Source organism: Pyxicephalus adspersus, chromosome 3 (assembly GCF_032062135.1).
Source record: "Pyxicephalus adspersus chromosome 3, UCB_Pads_2.0, whole genome shotgun sequence".
Classification (NCBI taxonomy): domain Eukaryota; kingdom Metazoa; phylum Chordata; class Amphibia; order Anura; family Pyxicephalidae; genus Pyxicephalus; species Pyxicephalus adspersus.
The window spans coordinates 58851811-58864008 of NC_092860.1; the positions used below are offsets into that span (position 1 = coordinate 58851811).

The 12198-nt window shown below is 38.6% G+C and overlaps 1 protein-coding gene across 4 annotated transcripts in view; it reads right to left on the bottom strand.

Moving 5' to 3' along the window:
- The window catches only part of PCSK4 (proprotein convertase subtilisin/kexin type 4), a 33212-nt gene that overhangs the window by 15602 nt on the left and 5412 nt on the right, over positions 1 to 12198 (bottom strand). For 2 of the 4 annotated variants that reach the window (XM_072404839.1, XM_072404837.1), the window contains exons 2-7: positions 5242 to 5346; positions 4201 to 4296; positions 2827 to 2955; positions 2577 to 2653; positions 679 to 767; positions 408 to 592 (exon numbers count right to left, since the gene is read on the bottom strand). In XM_072404839.1, the coding sequence (XP_072260940.1) occupies positions 408 to 592; positions 679 to 767; positions 2577 to 2653; positions 2827 to 2955; positions 4201 to 4296; positions 5242 to 5346 (681 nt within the window). Of the gene's footprint in view, positions 1 to 407; positions 593 to 678; positions 768 to 2576; positions 2654 to 2826; positions 2956 to 4200; positions 4297 to 5241; positions 5347 to 12198 lie in introns of those variants that run through there. The other 2 variants (XM_072404840.1, XM_072404838.1) reach the window with 2 other exon arrangements.

The following is a 12198-nucleotide window of genomic DNA, read 5'->3' on the forward strand; positions in this document are numbered from 1 at the left end:
GCCTTAAGGCCGGAGTTTGCCAACCTCTGGCCTAGACGATCAAGACTGAAAGGGGAGGTGCTTCATGCTTTTGTATTTATTTATATGTTTTTTAAAAAGGGTATTGCATTTAAAAAGATGAATAACATTTTCCTTTTACATATAAGGGTTGTCTACCCTTTTATGTAAAGCGAAAATGTTGAGTTTAGGTACGCTTTAACTGAATTATATGGGCACAGGTTTCAGAACTTTCTCTTTAATATTCAACAGATGGACAGCCACTTTCCAGAACATGGAATCTTATATATAGAGCTTCACTGTTTTTTTTTTTTGTTTTGTTTTTTTTTCTACACATAATGTGACACTTCAAAGAAAGGACACAGAAAACTAAGAATTATTAAAAAAATATTTTTTTTTATAGAACTCACATTTACAATTCCTCTATAAAAGGCCTCCATAGCTAGAATTCCTGGCCCATCCACAGTCCTCCCATCATCCTCAGGACCCCAGCTTGCGCTGTAAATGTCAATGTGCTGAGGATTCAGACTCAGTGACCGTGCTTCAATAACATCTGTGATCAATCCATCAAGCATTCGGATGCCTAGGCAATAGCCTTAGTTTAGGATAAAATAATTAAATGCATAAGAGCACCACAGAAAAAAAAATTTTCTGTACAATGAAGCTTTTAATCTCTATTACCTCCTACTCTTGCGTTGTATGCAATTCCTGCACCACAGACATTATTATTTGCTATAGCAGCCACTTCTCCAGCACAACGTGTTCCATGACTAGGAATTAGTAAAAAACAAAGAAATATTTATCTTTCAAACGGTTTGGCACACAATGGAAACAAAATTTTTTCTCACATACAAGCATATTAAAATAACATGATGAGGGATGTAATTACCTTTTTAGCAAATATGGAGAGGATACATGTAAAATGTTCTAGTTTCCAAAAATCAAATAAACCTCTTCAATAGCAAAAGCCCAGGCCCTGATGGGTAATCTCAAAGCCTAATATGCAAAATTCCTCCTGCTGTGTATACACCCTCATATGTATGTTTCTATTTTTCTAATGCATGGTGGGGAACTTTCCACAGAAGAGGTAATTGCCCATATTTCTGTTATGCCCAAAGAAGAGAAAGATAATGCACCTTACACAAACTACTGACCAATATCCCCCTTAAAAGTGGATACCAAAATTCTATCCAAATTCCTCAGCTTCAACCTCCCTTTTCCAAACATCTGACACCAAAAAAGGTATTGCACATTATTAGATTAGATATTCAGATATTCAGAGGAAAAACTCTCTGTAAAGGACTACTCAAGACAATAGGTCTTGTAATTATATTAAAACCCCACAGCCAAAGTTGCAATGAAAGGCACACTGAGCGCTGTTTTGCCATAAGAACTTAACCAGGCAAAGACGTCATCATTGTTGTGTGCCCCTTGACACCTATGACACAAAATTAGAATGAACCAAAGCACAAAGGAAATATATACAGGATCAGCACAACATGAACTGTCCACTTTTGCAGACTTTTTTTGTTCCAAGTCTCCAAATCTCACTCTTTTAAAAGGAATACGGACACTGCAGCTTTCCTTAAAGAACAAGAAGAACACCAATATAATGAATCATAGTCACATTCAGAATTATTTTACAAAGAAAGTGATAAAACAAACATTTCTTCAGAACAGAGAAAAGTTGCAATTTTCTACATTCTATAAAATGTTTGCAAGATTTTGCTTTCAACAAAAGTGGAGTTACCAGTGCATGTTTACTATGTATAGTGAATGTAAGCTCAGTCATTACTCACACATGGCTGCATCCTCAAAACCCTAGATCTGCAGCTCATAAAATTTCCAATTCCAATCAGAAAAATTGTATGCAAAATACAAAAAAAAATATAAGAAAGTATAAGGAGCTGAGCAACTTGAGGGCCAAAGAATGGTGTAACACAGTGCAAATGGTAACACAGTCACAGACAAGTCAGATGCAAGCACCTACAATGTGCATGTGAGTGTACGAACTGGATCATAGAGCAGTGGATGAAAGTAGTTTGAGCTGATGAATCACATTTTCTTTTAGGTGATGTGGGTGGCTGGTGTGTTTGGCGGCAGGAAGGACCAAGGTAAGGAAGCAGACCAACAATAGCAATGTGACTTAAAGATCTACTGCTAATGTCCTGGGGCCAGATACTGCTGGGAATTATCAAACGTCTTCAGGAGTCTGGGCTTGATGGGTCATAGATTACTTGACTAGATCTAGAAATAAGATTTGTACCATTGTAGATTCCTAAAAAAAACTTGTATAATCCCTAAAATACAGTAACTATATACTTGTTAGCTGTTGTATGCTGATGGCTGTAAAGATGAAAGTTCCATTCATTTAGATGTTGTGCAGTGGAAATGAGGAGTGAAAAAGCTCTATATCAGGCTGAAAGTAGACAAACAGAATCCAAACAAAGAATCATGCCGGTACTTCATGTGTACAACTGTTTGTTGTGCAGCAAAATCTGTAGATTAACACTAGATTCAGAATGCTACTCAAGGGACAAATGGTCTGTCTGTGTATGTATAAGCATATAAGTATTCACCTGTTTTCATTAGATGGGGTATAACGTGGCTGTGGATCAGGGTCATTATCATTGAAATCAAAACTTGCCCTTGGATCCTGACAAAAATACATTTTTTTAAGGTTAAGACCGATACTTCCATAATATCATATACAATATATATTTTATTAAACAGTTCAATACATTTAATGTTATTTTGCCATTTTAACTTGTTTCAGATATAATTAAAAATCTACAAATTTTTGATGATGCACTAATTAGAACTGCTTACAAAATTTGCTTGAAGATCTGGGTGATCTTTCTCAATGCCATCATCCAGGATAGTTACTACCACACCTCGTCCTGAGAAGCCATGACTCCATGCAGTTAACACATTCAAGTCTGGACTAATGTTATTGTTCTGTAAAGCAGAAAGTATTCTTAAATCAATTTTAACATCGTGTCTTATTCATATGGTGGGGTGGAGGAGAAAAGCAAAGCATATGTAACAGTTTTATTTTAGACACATTTACTCAAAAAAATCAATTGTATATAAGTACAAGGCCTAACACTTTGGTATATGCACAAGGTTTTTTATTTATGAAACACAACTGCAATGTAGCAGTTACTGACATCTTTTGAAATTTACTGAAAAATTACTGCTATTCTGACCCAACCATTTCAGTAGTTTCTCAGACATGTACTCACAATAATTATTATCAGCCATTCTAAATATATGAGGGGTCTATACAGAGAACTCATTTTACAAATTTTCACTTTAAGATCATTGCATAGGAAAAGGAGGCACTTTTTGTGCAAGGAGGAAAATAAAGTTTAATCTCTCCATAAGGAAGGGATTCTTAACAGTAAAATTTATAAAAATATGGAAAAGGCTACCTCAGGAAATAATAATAAACAAATAAAGAGAAGAAAGAGGGAGGTTGTAGGCTGAAAATATTGCATATATTATTTTTCAATAGTGAATAATATACAAAAAATTAAATTAAAGTGTTTGGTCCAAAGCCCAAAAATAATGTCATAGGATATGTACTGCTGAACAATACAGCAATCATTTAGCTTAGGTTTACTGTAGATGTCTTGTAACCCAACACGTTTCACCTTTTGGCTTCCTCAAGGGTATGTATAAACTGTAGTTACATAATAACAATATTAAATTGTCCACAGAATATACGCTAACAAGAATTAAGTATGAATTACAACCAAGTAGTATTTAAATGGTATAGTTGAACATGATGGTCTTTTTCAACCTGACAAACTATGTAACTATGAACACATGTAAAGAAATATACGCTGCCATATATATTCAGTTTTTATATAGATATAATTTTTACATATTTAAAATCTTCCTGTAAGTACAGTGGGACATATTACTCCTCAAAATGTAATACAGAGTTTTTAGGTTAGGAATGGAAATCACCCCAACAGAACACATAGCTTAAAGAAATCTGATGGTTCTTTTATAATTCTCTATTTTGAAATCTTAAGATAAATCCTTGGCAAAAGCTACACTAAGGTTTGTGATGGGTTTACTTTTCATAGTTTTTTAAAAAACATATTACATAGTAATGTAAAAAAAATTATAACCATTATAAACATCTGTCACCCTATAACAGTTATTAGAGGATCTTGTAATCTTGCTTCATACCATGTACCATTGTTTATGGAACAAGGGATCTGTAGGCACAACATTTATATTTCTTTTAGTCCTTTTTTTTAAAGTCTGTTGTTCATGCCACTGCACCTGAAAAAAAAATCCAAAATTTCAGGGTTATAGTGCCTGGTAATGGGCAACATGACAACTGTTGGTTTAGTAAAATCATAATGTGTACACCGTTTCTCTTTAATCAATCTATACACATGCCTGGAACATTACTGGTCCAAATATTAAAAAAAAAAAAAAAATGTTCTCGGTTTCTTTGCTTGGTACCCATACACGTACACGTAAATAAAAATAAGCCTGGAAAAGGTGACAGCAAACTATAGTGTCTGCAGGTTTTTGAGAATTTTTTTGAACCTGTAGGCATGGTCATGGAAAATGATTTATGCTTGTGAATCACAGTTTGAAATCCATATGACAAAATAAAATCTAGATGTGACACAAAATCTCTGTCTGGCCTTCCTGCCTTGAGGATGAGCCCAGTTCAGGGATTCAGTGACCTGCTGAAAGTCTATATACATGCCTGGAGCTAAAGCAATGTATAAAACAGGAATACCACCTCCTTACATGTCTAATCCAATCAAAATAGAAGACCAAGCTTTTTTTTAAAGCAGAAATTGAAAAGTTTTGCAAGATTGCCAGGGAAGGGCATAGCAAGAGACTAACAGTGTCCATCTTGTGTTTCTAAAAGACAAGCAAGACTATTGTCCCCTCCAAGTAATCAGAAAGTTCCACTAATAAAACAAAAAATAAAAAATAGGCCCAGCTTAATCAGTACAGTGGTACATGCTTCAAATCCTTTTTTCACATGTTTTTTTAACAACCTAGTGCAAGGTGCACAGACAGCTATTCAGAGAAACACTATTTTTAAGTTGCCACTAATATAAAGAGCAGTAATGCTGAAAAACTACAAGATTCGCCATTGTTGAAGACCAGGGAATATAGATAAAACAGTTTTAAACAATAGCTTGGAGGGAAGAAACATGGACTTTGGACAGGCAATGTAATTATTACAACTTCTACAGATACCTTAGCTTCCTTTTTTAGTCTGATGAGCCTGCCTCGATGAGGTGTGAAAGATTTTCTATGCACTCCGCGATGCTGCAAATGATATAAATCACTGCCAAGAATAACCTGCATAAAAGACACAGTAAAGCATAATATTTGATCACATTAGTCATTATTCTTCATATGCTTTTTGCTATGAACAAGTTTTTATCTCATAGGAAATGTTCTGGCTAATAAAATATAGTGCCATGATCACAGTCTATCAGATTTAAATTCAATACACAAACTTAAGAGATCTCAACTGTAAACTGATACATCAAGCAAGTTTGGCTATGCAATGTAATACCTTGTCTTGTCACATATCTTAGAACGTTTACCTTCTCACTGAAAGTCCTGTTCTTTTTATATGAACAATATACTTTATACAGGATAAAAAATATTATCCATATAAATAATGTGATGCCATCATTAAAAGGTACAAATGTTACAGTTAGTGGAAAAGTTGCATGAAGGCTGTTCTTTCCTTTTTAACCTTGCCCATATACAGGATCAGCTACAGGGATGCAAACTGAGCCAATCAAACTTCACTGCATATATTGCCACTACCCTGAAACTCAAACTAGGTCTAGGAGAATGACAATGTCCATCAGAGACTTCTTACATAGGTGTTTAGTTTTCAAAAGATTACTTTTAAATACAACTTCTCTCTATATAAAATCTGAACTGCCGAAATACTGTTAAAGCATTATGGTTACCAAGGTAATGTGCATGCAGTGGTGTACCACTAAGATGTATAGACCACATAAAGCATGGACACAAATACATTACACTGAGAATTAGCCTGCAGCTTTCTCAGTTTTACCACCTAGGTCAAAACTGTATTTAAATAGTTCAGCCATTGAAGTTTTTTTTAACCAGAATTCTTCTCTGAACAAAGGCAGGCTTTATAATTTTAAAGAAGATTATCTAAGTGATGCTAAAGTTCATTCCACAACATTATCTGCAGCCAGAAATTGGCAGCAACTTCCACTTTTTTTTCCAAGCTTCTAGAACTGATGCACAAAGTTCCTCTCTAAAAAGGCTGACATGGAGGCTGCTCTTTTCTTTATTTCCTTTTCCTTAGCTCATCCTATTATGAACCAATTGGTGCAGTCATGCTGATAGACAAACTAAAAATTGGTTGCTTTCATTTCATTACAGAATTTTACTTCTCTCTGTGTCAAAGCTGCAGTTTCATATGTTTCCTTTTGTGTTACTGAAATTAAAGCAAAGCTGAAGAATACTCATTTTTCCACACTTCGTAACCTGAAGCTTTTTTCGAAGCATATGATAGAATACATTTGCATATACAGGCTTTTGACATTCCTGATACACATATTTGTTATGGAACATGACTGAAGGAGTACTAAAATCAGTGCTGTTCACACAAACATTTTCAGAAGGCGGGCCACAATGACAGGCCCTGTTTCACTTAGGCCAGGTTAACTATAAATTGAATGCTTCTTTCATCAGCTAAGTGAAATAAATGTTAAAATCATAATATTAATAAGTCCAATTTAAAGACTTTTACATTTTCCCAGAGTGAAAAACATGTATTTTGAAAGCATGTTGGCATGGTTTTGAATTAATGTTATTCTTATTTTCTAAAGCTCCAACATATTACAAAGCACTACACAAAAAATAGGAGTTACAGTAGCCAAATGTGCATAACAGACAAGTACAGACACTGAAGCATAAGGGGGAGAGGAAGCTCCCCAATAACAATCTAAGAGGTGGTAGAGAACAGTAGACAATAGGAGGGGGATATGGGATGGTGGCTAATTAGAGATGAAAAAGTGGGTTTTAAGTGCTCATTTTATTGTGCAGAAATTAGGTGCAAGCCTAATAGAATGAGGAAGAAGTTCCAGAGATGTGGGCAGCTCTTGCGCAGTCATGGAGCCATGCATTGTAGGTTATAAGTAAGTCGTTATGAGTTTATTGGCAAGTGGTAAGGGCGGCTCGGGGTAATATTTGTGTATCAGAAATGTAGGTGGGACAAGGGCTTTGGATATATTTGAAAGCAAAACCTACTAGCTTAAATTCAATTCTGAGGTGAAATTTAGTATAGAGATGGCAGATTAGGAGTGGAGATAGGGATAGGTAAGTCTAGCTGCAGCATTCATGATGAATTGTAGAAGTGAGAATCTGATTAGTGGGGTCAAGAAGGGGTATATTTTTGAGATGTTGCACAAGTTGAAATGGCAGGATCTACAGGCGTTAGAAATGTGGAAAGTGAGGGAGAGTGCGGAATCAAAAGTAACACTAAGACAAGGTGCTTGTGGGGTGGCACAAATAACCATGTTATTAACATCTGAAGGAGTTTTTTTTTTAAACATTCTTTTTTTAAAGTTTTTGCGGGGTACAGAAAAAATGGGGGGGGGGGGGGGGTGATACAAAATATCACAGGATTGGAAAAAAAACAAATAAACAAGCATATACTAACATAACAACCATAAAAGTATTACAACCATATTGGTGCACACTTGTTACAACAATAACCTTAAGACAAATTATGAAAGTGCAAGTAAACAATAGAAATAAAAAACTGTAAATAAATAATAGAACAAAAAGGGTGTGTGTGTGTGTGGGGGGGGGGGGTAGAAGGAAAAGTGCACCATGTAGGGGAGTCGCTCCCAAAGGGAGAGAGTGTAGATATGAGAACCAAACAGAGAATTCAGTTAGAGGAACCAAGGTCTCTGTATTAGATAGAAAGCATAAATTGTGACCAGTAGTACCAGGTATGAGTTACTTTCCTGCCAGTGCCCCTCACAGAGGAGGTAAGATCCTCCATACGATGGATTTCATTAACTCTACCCAGTCACAATCCAATTGTGGGCGGCGCCGGATTTCGCCAGCAAGCAGCAATGACCGAGCTTTTGTATGCCTTCCTTGAAAATAAATTATGTTGAAGAAGGAAAAAAGCCGGGTCATCAGGAATATCTTTGTCTGACATCTGTTGAACAACAGTCCTAACAGTAACCCAAAAATTCCGCAAGAGAGGGCAATGCCAAAATATATGCAGCAGCGTGCCTTTCTCTGTCTGACACCGCCAACAACGGTCTGATACCTCTGGGAAAATTCGATGCAATTTCTTGGGAGTGCGGTACCATCTCGAGACCACCTTGAAGCAAGTTTCTTGGTATTTACTAGCGATGGAAGTTTTATGGGTCCAATAGAGAATATTTTCTTTCTGCTCCATAGAGAGTGAAAGACCCAAGTCAGCCTCCCAAGAACTTAGAAATGCAGGCGTGTATTCAGCAGGGGGAGTTTGCAACAGCCTATAAACTACAGATAGAGTGTGTCTAATGCCCCCCTCACCCATGCATAGTTGTTCAAAAGGAGTAAGGGACCTGCAATAAGACAGGACCGGGCGAAGATCAGACAGGAAATGGGTAATCTGCATAGTTTTCCAGAAATCCAGATGAAAGTCACCCGTAGCCTCTCTAAGTCCCCCCGGGTCAATCCATCTATTTGATCTAATAAAGTGTAGTGCCCTGCAGAGCCCGGCGGAAAGCAATTCTTTAAACCTCCCGTCCTCCATCCCAGGGGGGAAAGATGGGTTGCCCAGCACCGGAAAAAGGTGACAGGGAAGGTGAAAGATGCAAATGGTGGAAGCTCCTTACAGCCAACTCCCATGTATATCCCACCGTAGGATGAGACTTAAGATCCAGGACAGCCGAGATTGGCAGCCAAGGAAGGAGGCGCAAAGGTGTTGGGCAGAAACACTGCTCCAACAATATCGATTGCTTAAGCTTTCAGCACCAATCTAGTACCCGGGTCAGGTGGGCCGACAAATAGTACTGAAACAGATTCGGGACTCCCAGACCCCCTTCTAATTTGGACCTCATGAGTAAGGATCTGCAAAGCCTTGGGGCTTTATTTCGCCAAAAAAAGCGAAAAAGTTTGGAGGTGAGGTTACTAAAAAAGGAGCCAGGAATTTTAATGGCCAGAGTTTGAAAAAGGTATAAAAACTGAGGGAGGATATTCATTTTGACAACATTTTTGCGTCCCATCCAAGAAAAAAAGTCAGTTTATCCCACTTATCCAGATCAGAGTTCACTGTGGAAAGCAGCGGGATAAAGTTCCTGTCAAATAGCTCCGAGAGTGTTTTGGGAATTTTCGTGCCTAGGTAAGTAATCCCATTAGGTTCCCATCGGAAAGCAAACCATTTTTGGAGATGGGAGCGGGCTTCCTTAAAGCTGCGGATTTGGAATAATTAATTTTAAAGTTGGATAAGGTGTTAAAGTCATTCAGGATTGTCAGGAGAGAAGCGACAGGGTTGGTTATGACAAACAATAAATCATCTGCATAAGCCGCTACCGTCTGGACCGAGCCTCCCATGTCCAGGCCCGAGACCGTAGAGGAGGCACGAATCATGCGCAGGAGCGGTTCCAGGGATAACATGAAAATTAAAGGAGATAGAGGACAGCCCTGTCTCGTGCCGTTAGAAATGGGCAGTGAATCGGAGAGCAGTCCATTCACCCTGACCCTAGCTGTGGGCTCAGAGTAAATGGCCCGCATCCATGATAACATCCTCGGGCCCAGGCCTATGTGTGATAAAGTACACTCCATATAGAGCCAATCTACCCGATCAAAAGCCTTTTCAGCGTCCATTGACAGCAGCATAAGCGGAACACGTCTTGACTCGGCATAATAAATGCAGTTCAGTACTCTGGTCGTATTGTCCCTGGCCTCCCTGCCGGGCATGAAACCAACCTGATCAAAATGAACGAGTTTATACATGACCTTGATCAATCTGAAAGGCAAGAATTTTTGTAAAAAGTTTGAGGTCTTGATTAAGAAGGGAGATTGGTCGGTAGCTCGCACATGAGGAGGGATCCTTACCCTCTTTGGGTATGACCGTAATAGTGGCCCGCAGGGAGTCCAAGGAAAACCGGCCTCCTTCAGTAATAGAGTTAAATGCTGCTAGAAAATGAGAAGCCAAAAGAGCCTGAAAAGTTTTATAATACGTTAAAGGAAGCCCATCTGGTCCAGGGGTTTTACCTGTGGGGGTAAAACCCCCACAGGTAAAACTAAATTCCTCCACTGAGATATTAGAGACCCCTATCTCCCTCTCAGAAGGAGAAAGGGAAGGCATCTCACTTGCCAAGAGATAGTTTTGAATCGCCCATATCCTGTCTTCCGACGCCAGAGGGGAGGAAAACTTCGATATGTTATATAATGTGGATGAGTAGCGGCGAAAGGATTGGCTAGCAAACGGCTACTTTTGTTACCATGTTCATAGAACATTCTTCTGCATTTAGTCAGAGCCAGTTTCGCCCTATCCAGACAAAGTAATGAAAGTTTCTCACAGAGAACTCGGAGGTCATTACCCACTGTAGGGTCTAGTGAAGATTTATGTGAAGACTCGAGAAAGACAATACGCTGAAGAGTGTCCCCAATCTCCCTCTGGTGGGCTCGCTTAAGTCTCGTCCCATGTTTGATGAATATACCCCGTATAACTGCTTTATGGGCTTCCCATAGTAAAAGAGGGCTGGTCTCAGGAGTGGCATTGGTCTAAAAAAAATAAAAAAAAAAACGGATAATTCGGAATTGACATCTGCTAAGACCGCTGCGTCTTGGAGAAGGGATTCGTTCAGGCTCCAATTCCAAGATTTGGGGCAGGAATAGGATAGTTCAATAGAAATGGATACCGGAGCATGATCAGATAAAGTAATGGAACCAATAGAGCAAGAATGTATCCTGTGTAATTCGGGATGTGGGACCCAGAAATGATCGATCCTCGAGTATGAGCTATGTGGGGAAGAAAAGAACGTGCAATCTCTAGCCTGGGGATGCAGAACGCGCCATACGTCGAGAAGTCTTTGTTGAGATAGAACTTTTAGAATTCTACCGTTGGTTTGAGTGGAAGAAGTATGACTACCACCAAAGGTGTCTACTGCCCCCTCAGGCGAGAAATTAAAGTCACCTCCTAAGATCAGTATACCTTCTTGAAAGTTTTCCAGTTTTTCGAGCACTTCAGTTAAAAAGGAGGGGATACTGGAAGTCAGAGATGCCAGCACTCAAAGAGTGTAATAGAGGATTTGTATAGCAGATGAGGTCCCATAAGGAACAAATTTACTGATCAACCAGTGCAGAACAGCTTTTCAGTGAAGAGTATGTTGTAAAATAGGCTTAAATCCTCTTCCCTTGTTAGGATGGATATGGATGCTGATGCTCTACAATATAAGGTGCCATGTGTGCAAGATGGCCGCCGGGTTTTCAGGTTGGAATATAATGATACTTGATATCAGAGAGTCAGGTACAAAGGAAATGTAGTAAAGGATTTGTATAGCAAATTAATTCCTACAAGGCACAAATATACTGATCAACGAATGCAGGGGAGCTTTTGAATGAAGAATGTGCTGTAAAATAGGCTTAAGTCACCTTCCCTTGGTAGGATGAATGTGGATGCTCTACAAGATAAGGTGCCATGTGGACAAAATGGCCACCTGGTTTTCAAAGTACACTATGAGGATGCTGGATGTCAGAGAATTAGGCACTCAGAAAATGTAATAGAGGGTTTGTATAGCAGAGGAAGTCTCGCAAGGCACAAATGTACTGATCAACGAATACAGGAAAGTTTTTAAATGAACAGTATGTTGTAAAATAGGCTGAAATCCTCTTTTCTTGTTAGGATGGATGCGGATGCTGATGCTCTACAATACAAAGTGCCATGTGGACAAGATGGCCGCCTGGCCTTCAAATTAGAATAAGATAATACTGGATGTCAGAGAATCAGGCACTTAGGCAATGTGGTAGAGGATTTGTACAGCAAATAAATTCCACCAAGGCACAAATATACTGATCAACGAATGCAGGAGAGCTCCTTAACCACCTTGCCGTTGAGACCGACCTTCGTTCGGGCACAAAAAAATTGCAAGGATGGTTAACCCTGAGATTTTTCCCATCCTTACTTACCTGGTCCCCCTGTGCTCA